At 39.7% G+C, this 23,584-nt stretch overlaps 1 protein-coding gene across 1 annotated transcript in view; it reads left to right on the forward strand.

Moving 5' to 3' along the window:
- tshr (thyroid stimulating hormone receptor) overlaps nucleotides 1-22,541 on the forward strand; it is a gene marked incomplete at both ends in the record, with an annotated part of 22,895 nt that extends 354 nt beyond the window's left edge. Inside the window, 9 exons of the mRNA XM_079291275.1 lie at nucleotides 5,081-5,152; nucleotides 6,989-7,063; nucleotides 9,896-9,970; nucleotides 10,542-10,616; nucleotides 11,313-11,390; nucleotides 12,040-12,108; nucleotides 13,833-13,910; nucleotides 20,435-20,623; nucleotides 21,089-22,541. Coding sequence (XP_079147401.1) covers nucleotides 5,081-5,152; nucleotides 6,989-7,063; nucleotides 9,896-9,970; nucleotides 10,542-10,616; nucleotides 11,313-11,390; nucleotides 12,040-12,108; nucleotides 13,833-13,910; nucleotides 20,435-20,623; nucleotides 21,089-22,541 — 2,164 coding nt within the window. The remainder of the gene's footprint in view (nucleotides 1-5,080; nucleotides 5,153-6,988; nucleotides 7,064-9,895; nucleotides 9,971-10,541; nucleotides 10,617-11,312; nucleotides 11,391-12,039; nucleotides 12,109-13,832; nucleotides 13,911-20,434; nucleotides 20,624-21,088) is intronic.
- Between the last annotated feature and the right edge of the window lie 1,043 nt (nucleotides 22,542-23,584).

Here is a 23,584-nt window from a genome sequence, read left to right on the forward strand (position 1 = left end):
TAGCTATGTTCCAAAGGTGTCAGGGTGACTTGATACTGGATTTCATGTGGAATGTAGCCAATCTACATTAAATACATTAAAGGAACACTAAACTTTTGAATGATTTATAATTGGCTTTAATTATTGATTAATTCGAACCATATTTTACACAAAAAAACATTATTCCACCAGTGGAACCATAATAAAAAATAAAAAAAGACAACCTGAATTTGTCAGACATATATAGTCTTTTTTTGTGGGTTTAATTGCAGTTTTTGGTTTTTCATTTGCCTCTTTAATCAGCATTACAGTTTACAGTACAATATCTAACATCATCACATTATCAATTGCCCCTAAATCTTGCAATTGTAGGTTAACTGTATTCAAGATATTTGAGGATGGAGGGAGAAACATATCAGAGAGAAAGAGAAGCAACCCAGAATGTCCACTTCAGAAGATTTCACAGAAGACTGAACATTTCAGGGTCCTTACAGTGGCCGTACTGCAGGCATGCTCTGTGGACAAGAGACATTTAAATCAAGGAAAAAGGACATTTCTGAAAAACAACAAACACACCTGCTCACATTTATTCATTCAGCTTCAACTTTGATGTTTGTTTATAGCCTATTGTTTCTTAATAGTATGCTAATTCACTGACAATCAAGCTAACATTGACACACACTATTTAGATAATGGTCTCATCTTATTTGATATCAGACTACACCATAGTGAAGTACACCCAGTCCACTTTCTAGTAACCGTATATACTTTGATAGTATAATACTATTACTGCCAGCTAGGGACGCAACATGATTACTTTCATTCGTGATTTTCTGTTGACTATTTTTTTCAAATAAATGCTTAAACTATAAAATGTCAGAAAATTGGGATCCCCATTACAGCTTGTGAGAGCCCATCATGGCACCTTCAAGCTGCTCATTTTGTCCGACAAACACCCAGAAATCGATATGATGTACAGTGTAAAAGAGAGAAAAGAAAAGAGAAGAGAAGTTTTATCCAAGGCTTACATCTTCCTTCACTTTTGTACTACAAAGATGATCATCCAAAATAATAAAACCCTTGTCATCAGTGGAGAGGAGGCTATGTGTCTTATTAGCAGAGGGGAAATAAACCAACAGAAATATTTTTTTAATAATGATAACATACAGCTGATCTGTGTGCAATCTGTCGTCTTGTTATCCTGGGAGCCAACATGATGTAATAAGTCAGGGTCACCTCTGAAAAATGTAGCAGGGCTTTTACGCTTCCTAATTTGCTTAAGTACGGGGCAGACATGATGCAACAGAGAGCGACCGGTTTGCCATGGCCTTGAGTGATGGAAGCACATGCCCTTCAGAGGGACTCCGAGCCATGTGTGGAAACACACAACTGGAGGGTATTTCCATTTAAATCAGCATTCTTTAGTGATAAATCAGACGGTACTGTTACATTGTATTAGCTGAACTTTCAATGAAGTTGTTGTGAAAATAACCAGTTTGATACTCTCCCTTACTGTTTTACTGACACAAAATTCCTCACAAGCACTGGGCTCGCTAATAACCATCCCTCCATCCTTCAATCCCAAACAGCACTTTGCATCGCCTCCAACAGCACCGATCACATCAAATTATCTCCTGATCACTGCCCCAATTCACTTGACCACGTGTCCCAATGTCCCCTACGATTTCCTCACATTCCTGCCCAAAGTTTACCCAGAGCCCTCCAGGAGAATAGAGACATGAAAGCATGCCACTAAGCACAGGATTGTCAACCCTCCTGATGAGAAAAATAAGCCCAAAATAGACTGTGTATTGAGTGGGATGTCCTAGCAGATGAGGCGTGAGGGAGTTTGATTTTGTTGTACACACACAGGAATGAACGGCCCTGCTGCCCTGGTCAGGCCTGTGCAGTCCAGCCCTACTAACTCCAGCCACGCACTATGCTTAGAAAGTCACTTGACTTTGTTTCGTCGCGGTCAAAATTCTACTCAAAAATCACATGATAGGAACCTTGTCTTTGGGTCAAATAGTTCAAATAGATCAATACTCCTCTCATTGGCATCAATCTTCTCATCTAACTCTCTGTCAAAAAGCAAATAAGAGGAATATATTGCTTTTCCAACATGTTTTCAACATTGGTGGAGGTTTGTGCTGTACCCCTGCTTCATCAATGAAAGAGTCTGGTTAAAAATAATTTTGTGGAGGAATATGTTCCAGCAAAGCAGACGCCTGTGCGTGTCTGTGTGTGAGTATGCATGTGTGGATACTTAGAGATTGGAGTCCTTTGTGTGCGTGGAGGTTAGTGCATGTGTCACTGGGAGGCAGAGAGGTGGAAAGGCAAGCACAGACACGCTTGAAAGCCTGCGTAGCGTGAGTCCTGACTGCGTCTGGACGATGCATTCAAATACAATATTTACCTTTAACAGCACATTTCTCAAACACCCGAGAGTACCATTTGAGAATAATTAAGAGGAAAAAAAGACTTCAAGGGAAAAGGGGAAAAACGCCACAGTTTCAGTCTTTGAAAAACTTCAGAATCTTTGGATTGGAGTTGAAACATGTGATAACTCGTTATATTCGATGTCCCTCGACCTCTCATCTAATAACACTGACTGAAAGAGTGAAAACGCTGTTTCCTGAATGGTAACAGATGAGCACTGGGATTAATTGTAAAGTGGCACGTTGATCACGATGAGCTGAGATTACTGGAAATACTGACAGTTCCCCAGCTTTGTACCAATGGATCGTGCAATGGAAATTGTTACTGTTACTTCTGCAGTAGTTACCTCACGGAATTAGAAGAAGACTCGTTTTATATTTTATAAAACCTAGAATAAAACGAATTCAAATGGTAATCACTGTCCACCACCAACAACTACTTTGTTTTATCTTGCTACTGTACACTCAGAACACACAAGATTAGAACAGAAAAATGAAGTGAAAAGGTAACTGTGTGTTGCATATCCAAGCGTTCTGGCTGAGAGGACAGTACGGATTATTCTTTTGGGAATTATCTTTTAGAAAGCATTTCTACATGAGTTTACATTGAATCACACTGGAGGTTGAATGTGCAGCCGAGTATGTAACTGACCCTCTCTACCAGTCCCCATAGACCATTACACATCAGGAGACGGAGCCCATAGTAAACACAGCAATGATGTCAATCCAACGCTGGCAATATTATGAATTGTATGGCTTCTCCCCACTTCAAACTCAATTCCCATCCTGTGTGTTTTCTCGAGTTTCTATCCAAAATGAGAAGTCGGGGGAGTCGTTTTCTCCTCAAGCCTCCGAGATGGGCTCATTGGTCTTCTCCCCGCGCTCCTGGGAGAAAATGCATGCCGTTATTTGGGTTTGAGCGCGGTGGTGAAACAGCGCGGTTCTGACAGGGGTGTTTGGTATCAGGGTCTGCTCTGTGTCCCGCTGTTTGTTTGAGTTTGTCAGAGCGCGTGCAGGGTGCTGTGCTCCCGTGTCTACTGACCAACTAAACCCCCACCCCATGAGAACCGAATTCAGACCCACGGGCCAGATCTCAGGCTCTGAATTAGTCAATTGTTCCCATGATCAACCAAAGGTGCGTGAAGATGCTCGCTTTGGCTGAGTCACTTTTTATACCTGTTTCCAAATGGATGCACACACTGTTGCCAGTTGAGACAGGATGCAGTGGAACAAACTCTGAATGTGCATCCTCCTTCAAGCTGGTTCTGGAGAAACAACATGACATCAACACATGTGGCTACCATCCTTATCTCTTCCCTCTAGTCTATTACTATGTTGTCATTCCCAAATCCACCACAACAACATCTGCTGCAAGATCACAGGAAAGAAATAACACATTTTGACTAGCTGGGAAAAACAATACAGACTACTGTTTACGTTTTTGGGAGAAAATCTTATTTTCTTTGGTTGCCAGGAGTCAGATAAGAATATTTCTGTATGTTAAATATAAATCTACAGCTAGCAGCTGTTTTTTTAACCTTTAGATAGAGCCAGGCTAGCTGCTTTTAGCCTTTATGCCAAGCTAAGCCAACCATCTCTTGGCTACAGCGTTATAGGCTATTTACAGTACAGATAAGGGTGTAACATGTATCTTCTCATCTAAGCAACAATTGAAAAGTGTAATTCCTAAAATGTCAAATTATTTCTCTTAGATTTTTTTCTCCTTTTACTCAAAAACAGCAAAAAGCTAAAAAGTTTGATTTGTGGATACAATATAGGAGTATAGATGAGATTGTGAATATTTTCTGTCTCAGCTCTCACAGTGTATCTGTAACACTGAGTACTAATGTATCCTGAACAATGTGTAACTGTGTATCCCACACTTAGGTCCTAACCTTTTCTGAAACATTGTTCGAAACAGACCCAGACATTGTTTCATTTGGCTGCCAGCTCAGGTCCAGTCACATCCAGGTTTTTGTTTTTTCTGAAATGTATCAGTGTTTGGCTTTTATCTGTCTTTCCCTTTTTCTCATCTCTTATCTTTAGATCTCCTCTTGTTGAGAGTTATTGGAAAGTTGTAAAGACAAAAATGATTGATTTGAAATTTAGATTTTGATAACAGAATCACTTGAAACTGAAGGAAAAAGCTAGCCTTGCTCAGGACCACACGGACAAAAGCACCTGTCTGCACTTCTAAATCACCTTCTCACACCTCACATATTATCTACTTTGTTTAGTCTGTACAAAAAGGTGTGGGGCTGACTATTTCTTGGCCAAGTGCAATTGCCAGGCAACAGAGTCCAAGAAGAGCTCCTGACCAGGAAGTAGCTACCATAAAACCACAATATGTTGCTATCACACTTTTTTTAACAGATAAAAACATGTGTCAATTACGGTACTGGTGAGCAAATTGTGTTACCTTTGGACAAACTAGCTGTTTCCAGTTAAGCTATGCTAACCATCTGCTGGCTCTAGTTAGCTACATATTTAGCCCACCTTACAGATGTGGGAGTTGCCTTCTCATCTAACTCTCTGCAAGAAAGCAAAGAAGCGTGTTTACCAAGATATCTAGTAAATGTTAAAGAACACCTTGCTAATTAGAAGACATTGAGAGTAAAATGTGTTTGTGACTACTAAAATGTCCATCTTTATTTTCCAACCAGATGGCTTTTCGAGACCCGTCTGTCATCGGTGCCAGCAGACGCCTTTGCCAACATGGTCAACATCTCCAGGATGTGAGTGGCAATTTTTTCAGAGGGATTATTCCATTCAAGGCTCGTACACTTTTTATTAACTGCTGTTCAAACTAGTGCTGGGCAAGTTAACGCGTTATTATCATGTTAACGCATTAATGAATTAACGCCAACAATTATTTTATCGCGCATTAACGCAGTTTTTTTTTAATGCAATACACACCGCTGATGCCAGCAAATCACCCAAACAAACAGTGGAGGACGTCTTCGGCAGACTACGTTGATACAGCGTGTGGGAGAAGTATAGATAAACAAAAGCAAGACAAGCTAACAAATGCCACAGAGAAGTGGAGCTACACACTGCAGCCGGTTAGTGTTGTGGAAGATGTCGGTCTGAGGAACGTTCGTAGGATCGCAACCTATGAGCCTGAAGATGCACCGTCACAAGAAGAACACACGAGTTGTATTAAAGGAGAGGACGACTAAAGCCACGGCGTTACAACGTGTACCAGCTGCTGCTCTCACTGGAGACCACTGGACATCGCTGGGTAACCATCATCACCTCGGAGTTACAGCATTATAGTGATGAACAGTAAATGCATTCACATGCTCTGACTGTCATGAAGACACACATTTAGATGAAACGTGCTGAAACATGTTATTCCTGTTGCACAGCAGTGGAACGTTTCACATACAGTCACACACTGAGCACAGATAGTGAAGAGATAGAACTGCTGCTGTGTGAAGAGAATACTGCTGCTAACAACAACCTGATTTGTTTAAAGTTTGCAAACCAAATGTTGTTGACCCTTTGTTCATACAGCAGTACTTTTAGAATAAAAGTGCGCAATACACTACTTTTGAATTCATTATTGAACTTTGCGCATAACAATGCGATTAATCGCAATTAATCGCGATTAATCGCAGAAAATCATGCGATTAGTCGCGATTAAAAATTGTCATCGTTGCCCAGCACTCATTCAAACACAAACCCTTTACAGTCGTTCTCGTCCACCTGTTGCCTTTCAACTGCTCTGCTTAAAAAGTGAGAACCGACCCCGGTTCCAAACTGCCCACCCTTTTCCTCTCTGTCTCCCACCCAAGCAGATGATTTGCTCTCTGGTTAGCATCACTGCTGGCTCCTAATCACAGCTGGAAGCGCTAATGCGTTCCTTCAATAGGAATGTTGGTCCTTCGACCGCAGCGGGGCTTGGACATTGACTTGTATTCCAGAGCGTTTTGGGTGTGTGGTGATTTTAGATTCCCAGTAGAGATGTGTAGAGTTAAAATGCACACTTGATCCCCAGCCGCTGAGTCCGACATTTGCGTCCAAGTCATGCATGAAGGAAGACGGAGGTGGATGAGAGGTTTTCTGTTAGCAGCAAGGAGTGCTCTCTATCCAGATAATATGACTGCACGGTAGATTGAGTCAGACTATAAGTAATATAAGCAAAGAGAACATACGTTGTGTTTTCATCTAGTCATTGTGAAGGATGATCCAGTGCTAAATTCATGGTTTATTTAAAGAGCATTCTTGTTACAAAGTAATAACAAATTGGAGCAGCGTGACTGATGATTGGGTAATGTATATGTGGGGTGCATACCTGTAAAATTACCCGTGACTTTGGAGGCTTTAGGCAAGGTGGGTTGATAAATTCAGGAAAGAGTTGCAGACTTTCGGATCATTTTGAGAGCCACACACCAACTCTTTTTTTTAAAGCACGTCTTGTATTTCGCCTGCACGCTGGTACAGTACCTGCATTCTTTCAAGTTAAACAGATGGTTAGAAAACATCATTATTTTGACAATACAAAGGCAATTTGTACAAATTTGTACAATTTGTACAGATTTGGTATAAGCTCTGTGTATTTCTTTTAGATATATATCAGTGGACGTGACGCTGCAGAGGCTGGAGAGGCATTCCTTCTACAGCCTGAAGAAAATCACCCATATGTGAGTAACGCAAGGAAAATGGCACGCTCTTTATTGATCTTTATTGATTAAGTTGCTCCATTTGCTCTCTGGAGACAAAAATGCTTAATTCTGAACCTTGCCGGCAGCAAATGGAAGCAAGGAAGAAACAGATCAGAAGCTTATTTCTCCCTGCACACCACTTACTGCTCCTCATCGGAGCAGTTTCACCTCACTCCCCCTTGAAGAAATTGACAAAAGAATACCGGTTGTAGGAATCACTGCATGCAAATTAGATGGGAAACAATTCAATTTGGTGAGATATCTTATTATCTGATCCATTATTACTGATCCTGGTCTAAACAGAACAGAGAGGCTGAACAACAGCCAGTATGTGGGTCCTCTCCTCGTCTTCTTCATATTCTTGTTGAAGCAGCTCAGGGGGAAAAGTCTTGGAGTGCACTCTATTCTCAATTATGGGATAAAGATGTATGGCTTGGTCTCAGGGTGGACCACACACTTTCTAGCAGAACACCTCCTAGCACTACATATATTACTGCAAGACTTCCTGCCTATGTGAATGATTTGTTCCAAGTTACAGCATCTTTGTAACACAGCAGTTTGTGTGTTTCCACTTTTCAATGACAGTATAAAATGTGTGCACGCGTAGCCGTTTGAGACAGTAGCTATGATTAACAGCTACAGAGATTCATTGGACATGACTTGGTTTATCACGTGGCTGTCCTTTTTATCTCAATTACCCTTCCTTTTTGTCTTCCTTTATTAGCTGCCGAATTCCAGACATCAAAACACAGACAGAAACAATAATTCAAACTGCGAGCTGAGGGTTGAATCCGTGTTCTGGGGGTGTATTTTGGATCTCCGGGGCCTATTTGCCACTGATTGGTGTGGTGTAGGGCAATACATCAGATAATGGCATCTCTCTCAGGTTTCCTTCAGGGTCAGACACAAATTAATGCTCCGCTTCCTGTTGGCTGCTCGAGGCCGACAGCAGCTGTGGATCTAAGACTGCAGTTGAAGCAGCGAAGTCAGAGGGAGCTGGGTTAAGTAGGTTTCATGCCACCAACAAGAGAAACCACCAATGTCAAGAATTCTTGCTTTTTACTGGCACAGTAAATAGATGAATCTCAGTTTTGATCATATGTTGGCAAGTGATGTGAATGTCATAATGATCAACCTATAAAAAACACACACAGTTCACGAAAGCTTCAACATTTGTGGTCATTTGTGCTTAAAAAAACTGGCACAAAGGAAAGTAGGTATTTTATCTTTCCAGCAGCAACATCAGCATGTTTGTCTGGGTCATCCACAGGAAATAAAATCGGTAGTTAAAGCTGCATTGATCCAATTAATATGTGTCAATGTAAATGTAGTTACAAATCATGAGCCGACTCAGCAGTTTCCCTCAGCTCTACGGAACTTAATAGTGTCTCTGAGCAGATTGTTTAGGTTTTACAGCCTGCAACTTAATCTCATCGTTCTCATAACCCTCATTTCCAGCAGCAGAAGCTCCGGCTCTGATAAACACACGGTATGCTACCTGCTTAACACCTAACAGCAGACAAGGACAGTTAGCGACTGGCTGGTGAACAGAGTGGAGCATTTAGCAGCTAAAGACCCAACTCTGCCTCAGGAGTTGGTGGAGACAAAGAAAGGATAAAAGGAGAGAGAATATTGGACTTTTATCCAGACACACGACTCCAAGTTAATGCTAATGTTACCCCATGTCTGCTGGATGACTACATAGTCAACAGTTTGCTAATACGTTCACCTTAACACCTTTATGAGGCTATAAGATGTCATTGTTATTTGCCCCCAAGTGGCCAAACAACCAATAAATGTTGCTTTAACATGAGCACATCATGTGGAAATGATGACCCGTGCACTGACAAAAAACTAGAAGAGGCTCTTCATATACAAAGAGGATACATTATGTGACAATGTGTGAAAAACATGATCTTAAAGTGAACAATTCAGTCACAAGAGCATCATTGGCCCAATTAAATGATGGAATCATTGATGTATGAAATGATTGTGTTCCTTTGTTGAATATGTTTTTGTGCAGGCTACTTTCTCACAGTATGTGATGATGGTACCATTTATGGCAACATGAACCTGATTCTACTTTTTAGAAAGGCTGGATTCAAGAGTGCAAACCTTGTCAGACTTGACCAGCCAAAGGCACCAAAGAAAAGACCACCCACCACCCAAAGAAACCAACTTTATCAATGGAGAATCCAAGTGAAAGGAAATAGAAGTTTCAACACACTGTGTCGTTGACCCTCTGGAGTTCAAAGGGTTGTGACAAAGATTCAAACTGTCCAGCTCACCTCTTTGTCTCAGCAGTTGGAGACTGCTTGACAGACTGGGACACGGTTATTTTCACTGATAAACTGCTCTCAGATATTTCAGTGTCGCTTTAGTGTTTTAACACCACCAGTGGGAAGATCAAGCTCTCCCGCTCAGTGACTTCCATTGACCTGGCCCTGTCTGTGTGCTGGGCTGTTTGTGGGGTCCCGGGTGTGTGTGAAGAAGGGCCAGGACACATGTTCCACAGCACCACATGGCTTCACAGGGCAGAGAGAGAGGTGTTGGGTCCAGCCCAGGGCGGACCAGAGTAAACACACTAATGAAACACTAATTGGACTCTACTTCCGGCCCTGGCTGTCTGCACCGACTTCCCCTCTCTTGCACACTGGCATGCACCGCGTTCTGTTCTCTCAGCAAGTCATAAGTGTGTGTTTCTGAATGTGTGTTCAAATCATTTCCTGAGTACTTACTTATGCTCTGAGTGACTGTGTTTGTATGTGTAAGTGCATTTTGAGGACATTTGTTTCTTGTCTGGTCTTTCAGAGAGATACGTAATGCAAAGAGTCTGACCTACATTCACCCAGAAGCCTTTCAAAATCTCCCAAACCTCAAATACTTGTGAGTATTTTTCATTGCATGTTTTTTATTTGAACTCATACTGTTTTTGTCATTGACTCATATTTGTCAGTGACTCCTTCATATTGACATTACAGTAATCCAAAAAGACGTGCTGTATATATTTAAAATACTTTACGTCTGGCAATAATTTAGACATTGTGATCTCTTCGTAGCATTGTGTGCACCAGTATGGGCAAGAGTGAGTCATGCTTCCTTTGAGTTTAATGCAGTGGTACAGGTCCAGTTCAGAAAAGTGAATGCTCACTCTTAACTTTTTAGAAAAATGTTAAAGTCTCATGATGACTTATAAGTCCTTTATGAACCCCCGGCTTGTAACCAGACGACTTGGTCTTGGTGTCACACATGAATATGCCAGTCAATGAATTGGGCTGGTTATTATTAAACTATGTCGTGAAACCAAACTCAGATCTTAAGGAATATGTTTGTAATAGAAATGCTCATTACCCTTTTGCATTAGGCTGGTGTAATGTACCTGTTCTCCTTAAAGGAGCTTGTAGTCTCTGTTGTGTCTACTGTATGTCCTCACTGTTTCTATCCTCTTGCTATTCAGGGGAATTTTCAATACCGGCCTCTCTTTCTTCCCTGACTTGAGCCACATCCACTCTAATGACATGAACTTCATACTGTAAGTTGGTATACCTTTACCATTTTCAAACTTAACACACGAGTTCAAACTGCTACGTGTGGAATTTTAATGTCAGCAATTAATTGCCAAATTAATGCCATAACTATCATAAACCAACAAGACTGTCACACTATATTTTATACGACTTTAAGAATGTCAAAAGGAATAAAGTATGAAATCACCTCTTAGATGTTTACCATCCGTTGTGTTCCATGTAAGACGGAGGGGCAGGAAGCAACATTAATGTTTGGAACACAACATTGTCGGGATTATGGGAAATGTGGTCTCAATTTTGAGAAATGCCGCTACTAACAAGACCACTTCCCTTCAAGAATTTGATTGTGTGTTATTAGTTTACAAGACGTCACATAATGGGCCTTTTACGCAGAACAACAACACCGCCGCTGTCTCTGAAACCCATTATTTCCAACGGCTCCGCGTCCAGTGTGATGGGCCCTATAGATCAGTCTGTGCTTTCTGCATCTTTGTTGTCAATAAGTATCTGCCTTTTCATATATAACCCTCTGAATGTCTACACAAAATGAGCATCTATACTCACACCCACTCCATCTAATTTAACTTGAGAATACGGTAATAAACTACATCCCTCCCTGTGCCACTTTCCAGCGTAAGGTATTTCTTATTCTATTATTAACACGACTTCATTTCCTCTCCATTCGGTGTCTTCCTTTGCAGGGAGGTTGTTGATCATCCCTTCATCACGGAGATTCCAGCCAACTCATTCCGTGGCATCACAAGCGACGTGCTGACAGTGTAAGATATGTGCAGGAGCAACCACGTGCATGGACATGTGCAGATATGCACCTGCATAAATGTACAGAAAAATAACTGATTATCTTCATGCAATTACATGTATGTTTGTGTCATACACTTGTATACAAAATACACAAGGGGAAAGTGAACTAGGTAAAACAATGTAGTAAATACACAGTGAGTGTCCTTTATCCCTAAATCCAATCGAAACCCTAAAATAGCCACGAGAAGAAGTGTGGATTGGGCAAAATTACCTCATGTTTAAAAACATGTCCTCACTTTGAACTCACTATATTTTTTAAAGATAGAAAAAACAAGTACATAGACTCTGAAAACACAACAGGCAATCACATGTACACGGTTAGGTTTGGGAGCGAGGAGGGAAGAGGGACTGCAATTTTATTCCACAAAACAGAATGTTACAGGAAATGTTGGGATAAAAACCACAAAATTGCACAGACAGATGAAACCTCGCCACAGAATGTGAAATCAGCAGGTCCTACTTATCTGTGTCACTGCTGCGCAGAAATGGATGAGGCATCAACACATGGAACATATTTTCATTCAGTAGATTGGTTATTAAATCTAAAGAGACATATTGTAATCAGTGCTATTATCTTGATATTACTGACTTCTGCTTTTGTTCCAGGATGCTGTATGGAAATGGCTTCAGAGAAATCCAACATCATGCCTTCAATGGAACCAAGCTAGATCAAGTGTAGGTATTTCATACAGCCAGCAGCCGCTTAATCCCGGCTCCTGAATGCGCAGTGTGTGTGATTTGGCATCATTTAGTGTGTAGGAGAAGTTAGGTGGCCGACTCAAACACATGAATGGTCCTCTCTAGGGCCGGCCGGTGTTTGTTTTGTCCCTTCTGGGCTACTGTAGAAACATGGCTGCCAGCTCAGTGAAGAGGACCCGCTCTGTATGTAGATGTAAACGGCACATTGTAAGGAAATGAACGATTCTTATTTTACGGTGATTATACACTAAAGAAAAGACACGTATTAATATTATATTCCATTTGTGCCAATAGATCCCCCTAATGCTACACACTGTTCCTTTAAAGACTTGAAACAGGGGAAACAGCTAGCCTGGCTCTGTCCAAAGGTAACGACATCCACCTACCAGCAGCTCTAAAGCTGACTTAATAACACACGATATCTCATTTATTCCGCACCTAAGTCTAACGACAATAGCTTGTAGTTTTATTGGATGTCATGTGCGGGACTATTTCAGCTGTTTCCAGTCTTTATGGTGACATCAAAGTGAAGTGAACCGGCTGCAGGCTGTAGCTTCATATGAATCATACAGAGATGAGAGTGGGATCAATCTTCTCATCTAATTCAATTCAAGAAAACTGAATCAGCATATTTCCCAAAATAACAAACTGTTCCTTTAATTTTGTTCAGCAGTTTCAGACACATACGAATGGACATGCTATTACACTGACTAATCAGAGCAGTGTCATGCTATTGTTACTTGTGTATTACGTTAGTTATGTCTCAATTTATGATTCACTGTTTCAACAGCGTTTTCATGAAATTCAATTCTCAAGTCACATTTTTATTTAATTGTTTATATGTCACACCAAAATCAGTCGATTTAGAGGTCTTACATTTCTCAGAAAAATGATGTTGCTGTATTTTGTCTGGATTAAACCATTTCTGCATGGCACATCTGGCATGTGTATTGCCTTACCAATGAATCATGAATAGTTCTCATACATAATATATTAAACATAATAAATATATTCTCATGAAAATATGTTTCCAATAGTGTGAATCAGGAAGTCTGCATTCAAAGTTCTGCTCTCGGTGACTTGTAGACATCAGTTTGCAGTCACACTTGTATGTTCAATAGCCTCAGTGCCTTAAGAGAAAGTTAAGCAGTGCTTCCTTTTCTTCTCTTGACGCAACATCTTTTCTTTCTTCCTGTCACCCGCTGGTCCGGAATCCTGTTTATTCAGGATATGAGTTATTAATGATTTCAATCTCCTCTTTTACAACACCTACACACATCCCGGGTCCATATAAGAGCCTAATTAAGCCATTGGTCAGTGACTTGTGAGTCTTTGCACACGGACGTTTGTGTTGGCGCCTGATCTGCTCAGAGGGGACAATTGATCCCAGCGCCCCCTGACCAAGACAAACACACCCCTCACAGGTCTATTATCCTCATTAGATGTAAGGGATTCAGACTGATGGTGTAGTGAGGGTGCAGTGTGTTTAAGGAGAACACCATCACACTGTCTAATTTAAATCAACAATGTATGTGAGGCCTTTTTCTGTCATGTTTCACCGCCGAAATAAGAGAAAATAAACAGAGAGCTGGGCGGTGATGAGGCTAGGGGAAATATTATGCCATGCCTTTGTCAGTCGGATTGAAATGAGAAGGATAGCTTTTCTACTAATAAACTTCAATTTGTGCTTTCCTGTCCAGAGACCTTCACAGGAACAGGTATCTTACTAAGATGGATGAAAAGGCTTTTGCGGGCACCATCAGCGGCCCCATGCTTCTGTAAGTATACCTGAAGTACCTGTTTGTGGTGACACATGTTCTTATCTCACATACAATATAACTCATTTCCAAGAGGTGAGCCAGTTACATCCAAGTCTTTGGAGATTTCATCATCCTCGTATTATTAGCATGTAAAATAAGATTTCATCATCCGAGTATTATTAGCATGTAAAATGAGCTTTCATCATCCTAGTATTATTAGCATGTAAAATGAGATTTCATCATCCGAGTATTATTAGCATGTAAAATGAGATTTCATCATCCTAGTATTATTAGCATGTAAAATGAGATTTCATCATCCGAGTATTATTAGCATGTAAAATGAGATTTCATCATCCTAGTATTATTAGCATGTAAAATGAGATTTCATCATCCTAGTATTATTAGCATGTAAAATGAGATTTCATCATCCGAGTATTATTAGCATGTAAAATGAGATTTAATCATCCTAGTATTATTAGCATGTAAAATGAGATTTCATCATCCTAGTATTATTAGCATGTAAAATGAGATTTCATCATCCTAGTATTATTAGCATGTAAAATGAGATTTCATCATCCGAGTATTATTAGCATGTAAAATGAGATTTCATCATCCTAGTATTATTAGCATGTAAAATGAGATTTCATCATCCGAGTATTATTAGCATGTAAAATGAGATTTCATCATCCGAGTATTATTAGCATGTAAAATGAGATTTCATCATCCGAGTATTATTAGCATGTAAAATAAGATTTCATCATCCTAGTATTATTAGCATGTAAAATGAGATTTCATCATCCGAGTATTATTAGCATGTAAAATAAGATTTCATCATCCTAGTATTATTAGCATGTAAAATGAGATTTCATCATCCGAGTATTATTAGCATGTAAAATGAGATTTCATCATCCGAGTATTATTAGCATGTAAAATGAGATTTCATCATCCGAGTATTATTAGCATGTAAAATGAGATTTCATCATCCGAGAATTATTAGCATGTAAAATGAGATTTCATCATCCGAGTATTATTAGCATGTAAAATGAGATTTCATCATCCGAGTATTATTAGCATGTAAAATGAGATTTCATCATCCTAGTATTATTCGCATGTAAAATGAGATTTCATCATCTGAGTATTATTAGCATGTAAAATGAGATTTCATCATCCTAGTATTGTTAGCATGTAAAATGAGCTTTCATCATCCAAGTATTATTAGCATGTAAAATGAGATTTCATCATCCGAGTATTATTAGCATGTAAAATGAGATTTCATCATCCTAGTATTATTAGCATGTAAAATGAGCTTTCATCATCCAAGTATTATTAGCATGTAAAATGAGATTTCATCATCCGAGTATTATTAGCATGTAAAATGAGATTTAATCATCCGAGTATTATTAGCATGTAAAATGAGATTTCATCATCCGAGTATTATTAGCATGTAAAATGAGATTTCATCATCCGAGTATTATTAACATGTAAAATGAGATTTCATCATCCGAGTATTGTTAGCATGTAAAATGAGATTTCATCATCCTAGTATTATTAGCATGTAAAATGAGCTTTCATCATCCGAGTATTATTAGCATGTAAAATGAGATTTCATCATCCGAGTATTATTAGCATGTAAAATGAGATTTCATCATCCGAGTATTATTAGCATGTAAAATGAGATTTCATCATCCTAGTATTATTAGCATGTAAAATGAGATTTCATCATCCTAGTATTGTTAGCATGTAAAATGAGATTTCATCATCCTAGTATTATTAGCATGTAAAATGAGCTTTCATCATCCGAGTATTATTAGCATGTAAAATAAGATTTCATCATCCTAGTATTATTAGCATGTAAAATGAGCTTTCATCATCCAAGTATTATTAGCATGTAAAATGAGATTTCATCATCCTAGTATTATTAGCATGTAAAATGAGATTTCATCATCCTAGTATTGTTAGCATGTAAAATGAGATTTCATCATCCTAGTATTATTAGCATGTAAAATGAGCTTTCATCATCCGAGTATTATTAGCATGTAAAATGAGATTTCATCATCCGAGTATTATTAGCATGTAAAATGAGATTTCATCATCCGAGTATTATTAGCATGTAAAATGAGATTTCATCATCCGAGTATTATTAGCATGTAAAATGAGATTTCATCATCCTAGTATTATTAGCATGTAAAATAAGATTTCATCATCCGAGTATTATTAGCATGTAAAATAAGATTTCATCATCCGAGTATTATTAGCATGTAAAATAAGATTTCATCATCCGAGTATTATTAGCATGTAAAATAAGATTTCATCATCCTAGTATTATTAGCATGTAAAATAAGATTTCATCATCCGAGTATTATTAGCATGTAAAATAAGATTTCATCATCCGAGTATTATTAGCATGTAAAATGAGATTTCATCATCCTAGTATTATTAGCATGTAAAATGAGATTTCATCATCCGAGTATTATTAGCATGTAAAATGAGATTTCATCATCCGAGTATTATTAGCATGTAAAATGAGATTTCATCATCCGAGTATTATTAGCATGTAAAATAAGATTTCATCATCCTAGTATTATTAGCATGTAAAATGAGATTTCATCATCCGAGTATTATTAGCATGTAAAATAAGATTTCATCATCCTAGTATTATTAGCATGTAAAATGAGATTTCATCATCCGAGTATTATTAGCATGTAAAATGAGATTTCATCATCCGAGTATTATTAGCATGTAAAATGAGATTTCATCATCCGAGTATTATTAGCATGTAAAATGAGATTTCATCATCCGAGTATTATTAGCATGTAAAATGAGATTTCATCATCCGAGTATTATTAGCATGTAAAATGAGATTTCATCATCCGAGTATTATTAGCATGTAAAATGAGATTTCATCATCCTAGTATTATTAGCATGTAAAATGAGCTTTCATCATCCAAGTATTATTAGCACGTAAAATGAGATTTCATCATCCGAGTATTATTAGCATGTAAAATGAGATTTAATCATCCGAGTATTATTAGCATGTAAAATGAGATTTCATCATCCGAGTATTATTAGCATGTAAAATGAGATTTCATCATCCGAGTATTATTAACATGTAAAATGAGATTTCATCATCCGAGTATTGTTAGCATGTAAAATGAGATTTCATCATCCTAGTATTATTAGCATGTAAAATGAGCTTTCATCATCCGAGTATTATTAGCATGTAAAATGAGATTTCATCATCCGAGTATTATTAGCATGTAAAATGAGATTTCATCATCCGAGTATTATTAGCATGTAAAATGAGATTTCATCATCCTAGTATTATTAGCATGTAAAATGAGATTTCATCATCCTAGTATTGTTAGCATGTAAAATGAGATTTCATCATCCTAGTATTATTAGCATGTAAAATGAGCTTTCATCATCCGAGTATTATTAGCATGTAAAATAAGATTTCATCATCCTAGTATTATTAGCATGTAAAATGAGCTTTCATCATCCAAGTATTATTAGCATGTAAAATGAGATTTCATCATCCTAGTATTATTAGCATGTAAAATGAGATTTCATCATCCTAGTATTGTTAGCATGTAAAATGAGATTTCATCATCCTAGTATTATTAGCATGTAAAATGAGCTTTCATCATCCGAGTATTATTAGCATGTAAAATGAGATTTCATCATCCGAGTATTATTAGCATGTAAAATGAGATTTCATCATCCGAGTATTATTAGCATGGAAAATGAGATTTCATCATCCGAGTATTATTAGCATGTAAAATGAGATTTCATCATCCTAGTATTATTAGCATGTAAAATAAGATTTCATCATCCGAGTATTATTAGCATGTAAAATAAGATTTCATCATCCGAGTATTATTAGCATGTAAAATAAGATTTCATCATCCGAGTATTATTAGCATGTAAAATGACAATGACAATCCTAATCTGCTGTCTAAATACATTTATAAAAGAGTAACCAAACACTCAAGCTGAACTAAAATATATGACTGTACTGTGATGAAACACATCAATGCTGGCATTGATATTTCTTACCAAGTTTATAACAATCTGCATTTCATGGTTGAAAATGTCTCTTTACAGTCTATGGTTTTAAATCAGCCCTCGGTTGTAACGACAATTCTTAGTAACAATTACTGTTTGGGACAAATCTACGTCATGAAATAGAAGCATGTTTACGCCCTCTGATCAGACCCCCTCCTCGCCTCTCCACACAGCGGCGATCATGTTTACTTCTTCAGTAACCACTGTGTAGCGTTACAATCACAGCACAGCACAAGCCTGTTAACTCCATTAAAGCTATCAGAACATTACAAAGTCTGGTGAATCAATGTTAATTACAAAACTGTGTAAATGGGGCATCAAGTTGTTTCATTTTTCTCATTTTCTCATTTTCTCATAAGGCCAGCTAACCTTACCTTGCTTATTCCACCCTGTTTTCATGCTAACGTTACACTGGTTACAGAAAATGAACAGAACAGCAGGCTGGTGGTCAGCAGCAGCTACATCCCTGCTCGCTGCCACGAGGAGACTACAGGGAGCAGAGCAGACTACTTTATTTTTCAAAATGACACAAAGGGTGGACTTAGGCTCAGACCTGGGCGGAAGTGACACTTTAAATTGATACATTGGTTAAATTGGATGTTGGTGGATGGTTTTGGTTCCACACTTATGTGCTTAGCGTACTTAAACGCTCTCAAACGAAGAAAACCAAATCAAATGTTGAACTCATAAGCAATAAAACACACCCTTGCTCAGTTCAGTACGCACAGGGGTTACCGCTACAGCTTGGTCTGGTATGACCACTAACTAAGGAACGCTATGGTTGGCTGATGTTAAACATTTTGGTTTACATAAAGCAACCCATTTTAAAAAGATCATATACCGGTAAATTAATAAATAATAGGCCTAGTTTGGTACTTTCATTATTCACACCATGTCAGGATAGATTTGAACAATTTCCTCATTCATAATGTGCAAACCGGATGAGACATGTCTGTGAAATGGATAGCAAAGAGTAAAAATCATTCCCCACAGCTGTGTCTTTGACCAGGAAATCTGAAACGCATTGTGTGCAAGCGCGGGAGGGAGAAACTTCCGACGTTTCTCTGATACTGTCATTGTTTTTGCCATTCTCAAGGTTTTTCAAGCTGAATCTCCATTTGAAAAGTGTTTGATTGCCAGAACCCTTTACCACGGCTATCTAGTTGCTGTTATGGCTCTGATATAGCCATAAAGTGTCTGGGTAGCTAAATGGGGTTCGTGTGCAGGTCTTCCTCCGTTGTTCCACTGAGGAACATGTCCTGAGTGAGGTCACTTTCATGAGGTCATGAGTTAAACATCTGGGAATGACAAAATCAGACTGACACTAAGAGTCTGTGCTGCTTTTCTTATTTATTTTTTACAGCCTTACACAATGTGTCCCATGAGAGGAAAAACGAGCAATGGGCAGAGAAGTGGGGAGAGCAACTGGGACTAAAAGAGAACAATTGGGCTCTTAGTGAATATGAAATACTTTGGCTTGTGTTTCTTTTATTTAATTACAATAATAAGCATAATGACTTAAAGGTTTAATGGGTTTGGAAACTAAAGAAAGCGAGAGAAAATGTGGCCTCTACTTGGCCCCTGGACGGGGGAGAGTGTCCGGTGCTGAATAGAATGTCCTGATAAGAGGATCACACAGGATGCTCGTGAGATTGTCCATCCCCTGCAGGTCTCTGTCCCGATGAGATTGAGCTGGCTTTGGCATGACGGCAGAGCGCAAGAAATACCACATGCAATAGTTTAAAGATGATGAAGGACAGAGGCCTCACTCTAGGAACCAGGTGGAGGGTGTTGATTAATCCACCTATGAGATGTCTGGTGTTATCATGTCTGGCTCCTCTGTAGATTTGCTGATAGTATGTTTATTACAGATTCTGGAAAGGTACTTGGTAGCAGAAGAAAGTTTTCTATTCAGTGTTGTTTTTTAGCAGCATCAAGTGCATTCTTACAGGATGGGATTATTCAGAAAATTGTACGTCATCACACGTATCAAGGACGTATAGCTGAGCCCCATTTGTGACCTCAGCACTCAATATGCCAGTCATTGATAAACTTTAGGGGACAAGTCCCCCAGATGTCTTATGTCTGCCTGGAAAGACAGAATGGAGCAAAATCAGCATTTAAATCCAATATTTCCATAGACTACACACTGACCACTGCCATGGCCGTGCAGAGGACCTATAGTATGGTTCCAGTGACTATATTGGATTTCATTGTTTTGTTAATTTTGACCCATGCACACATTGCATCATTCCTGGCGAAAAAATCACGCATTTGGGAAATCACTAAACCTGTGAAGAACCCTGCATGGGGTTGGGATGTTGCAAAGAACAGTCCCATGCTTTGGAGGGGACTATGGGCCCCCTCCGCGTTCCTTTCATGACCACTCTGCCATTATTAGAGCCAACAACAAAAATCTATGTTCATGCACCTACTTGTATCTTCTTAAATTCTTTCATTTCTTTTCTGTCTTAAAGAGACGTGTCCCTAACAGGGATCACTTCCCTACCGACCACAGGTGTTGATTCTCTCCGGGAGCTGAAGGCGCGCGATGCCTGGGCCCTCAAGAAACTGCCGCCAATCAAAACCTTCAAGCACCTGACCATCGCCAACCTCACCTACCCCAGCCACTGCTGCGGCTTCAAAAACCTAAAAAAAAAACGAGGGTGAGCGGTCAATTCTTCTAATTTTGCATTCTAGGAATGTACTGTACGCAGAAGAGCCAGAAAAGTTAAGTTGAGGCATCACAAGAAGTGTGTCCATAGTGTTTGAAAGACAAACAGAGTCCAATAGAATGCTCGTGTGTTGTTGTGTATTTGGATTATCTACCATACTGAGTGGGGCAGCTGCACTTGTACAGTGTGGATCTTGGCAGGGATTGACGTGTTTCTCTGACGTGTGGATGGTTATAACTTCTTAAAGTGTTGCCATAATGAATGCCATCATTGCTGTTATTGTAGGAAAAAGGTTGAGCCAGACTAATAACAACTTTCAAAACAACTGGATATAGAAATGAAATGATGTGATTTGACGCTTGAGTGTGAGTGAGAATTGAAGCCAGGTCTCTGTATTTTTGTCTAAATTAGGACCACTGTATTACTTTATAAACTCAAACTGTATGTGTTTTTCAGCTTTTTGGAGTACCTTATCTGTAACTTGACTGCCTTCTACGACCAGCATCAAAAGCGCTCTGTGGGGCCCCTTGGCCTGCCTTCCCTCCAAGGGGACGTTGTGGAGGAAAGAATCCCAGACCAGGATCCAAATGACGGAAGCCACAGAGAGTCCCAAGACTGGAGGAGAGGTGACTTCCATGGAAGCCTCCACTACCACGCCTATTTTGGGGGCCAGCCAGATGAGGATGTGGGTTTCGGAGAGACCCTCAAGAACCCCCAGGAGGACACCAGCCAAGACTTTAACAGTCGTTACGATTATGTGGTGTGTGAGGAGGGAGAGGAGGTGGCATGTGCACCAGTGCCTGATGAGTTCAATCCTTGTGAGGACATAATGGGATTTGGCTTCCTGCGAGTGTCTGTGTGGTTTGTGAGTCTGCTGGCTGTTCTGGGAAATGTGGTGGTGCTCCTGGTGCTGCTCACCAGCCACTACAAGCTCTCAGTCTCCCGCTTCCTCATGTGTCACTTGGCCTTTGCAGATCTGTGCATGGGAATTTATCTGCTGCTTATCGCCTCTGTAGACCTCCACACACGAGCCGAGTACTTCAACCATGCCATAGACTGGCAGACGGGCCCTGGCTGTGGACTTGCAGGGTTTTTTACGGTCTTCGCAAGCGAGCTGTCTGTCTACACCTTGACGGTGATCACTCTGGAGAGGTGGTACGCTATCACCTTTGCTATGCGGCTGGATCGTAAGCTGCGTCTGCACCATGCGGCAGCCGTGATGCTAGGCGGCTGGATCGTCTGCCTCATACTGGCCCTGCTCCCACTGGTTGGGGTGAGCAGTTACCAGAAGGTCAGCATCTGTCTCCCGATGGACACCCAGTCCACAGTGGCTCAGGTCTACATCTTGTCAGTGCTGGTCCTCAACATCCTGGCCTTTCTTGTTATCTGTGCTTGCTACTTCAAGATCTACTGCGCAGTGCATAACCCTCACTACCGTTCTGGATCAAAGGATACCAACATCGCCAAGCGCATGGCTGTCCTCATCTTTACTGACTTCTTGTGTATGGCGCCTATCTCCTTCTACGCCATGTCGGCCGCGCTGGACCGGCCGCTCATCACCGTCTCCAACTCCAAGATTTTATTAGTGCTCTTCTACCCGCTCAATTCATGTGCCAACCCGTTCCTGTACGCCATCTTCACGAAAGCCTTCAGGGGGGACGTATTCATCCTCCTCAGTAAGGTGGGCCTTTGTCAGCAGCGAGCACAGCTGTTCAGAGGCCAGACGGTCTCTTCAAAGGGCAGCAGCGGGACATCTCAGAACCGTAAAGACAAGGAGAAGGTTAAGAAAGTTGGAAACGGGGGCCAGGAAGAAGTGCCCATCCACCTGAAGAAGTGCTCCGGACAAACCGACCACCAAGCAGTCTCCCAGCTGACAAGTTCTGAAGAGAGCCAGAGCCTGAACACGTGAGCCAAACACCAGCTCAAGGTAGTAATGCAGGGCAGGTTCCGGTGGGAAAGGAGAGGCCTTGATGTGTTTGTGGACAGATCTGTTTGGATATTTCACAGAAAGATCCAGTATTCTGTATCTGCTTCAGCTTGCAGGCCAAGTTCAGCTGTTTTCACAATTTCTGCTGTGATGATTTTACGGTTCCAGTTGTTGGAGAATATCAAATGTCAATGAAATGTGAGCCCGACTTCATCTCAGTCCTTTGTATTTGGAGGGACAGACTGGAAAAGAACAGTAAAGAAAAAATATCTTTCTTCTTCTTCTTATCTTTAAAAATAGTAAAGAACTCAAACATACTTATAACTATGAATACAATATTTCTTTCAGTACCTTTCATTTAGTTGAGATTTGGTTTGATTTCAGATTATCCCTGCACAGTCTAGCATTGATATACAAGGAATTATAACAGATTTTCAAAAATACTTAATTTTCCTGTGATAAAATAACTTTTCTGAGGCACCCTATTGATACTTGGTAATTGTATTCAAGGACAGCCTGCTGGCTCAGTGCTGTTCACAGTGGAAACTTTATCCAGAAAATGTAAAAAAAATACTGCATTTGTTATTGTCATCTCAATACCTCCATATATATAATGTAAGCACACAATAGTGTTTGGTGATTTATGGATAAAAACAGGACACGTTGTTGGTGTTAACCTTTTAACCGGAAACTAAACAGTAAATATAGACAGGAATCGTATAATACTGTGATGTTGGAAAGCAGTGTTTTTTAGTGCTCTGAAATTGTATTTTCATGTGGCGTATACCTGCACCAAACGGATGTATCACTTTGTTAGATTCATAAAATATTTGTAGAATTTTGTTCTTTGTGTTATTGTGAGTTTTTTATCATTACGTAACAAGATATTTTACGTTCCCTTTTTTCACATTGATCCAGCAAAACAGTTTGCAGAGGTACATCTCCAGAGAGCATGTGATCCAATTACAAAAGTAAACACAAGACGTATTTTGATTATTAGCAATTTTCTATAAATTACAGACAGG

The sequence above is a fragment of the Melanostigma gelatinosum genome, assembly GCF_949748355.1.
Source record: "Melanostigma gelatinosum genome assembly, chromosome: 19".
Classification (NCBI taxonomy): Eukaryota; Metazoa; Chordata; class Actinopteri; order Perciformes; family Zoarcidae; genus Melanostigma; species Melanostigma gelatinosum.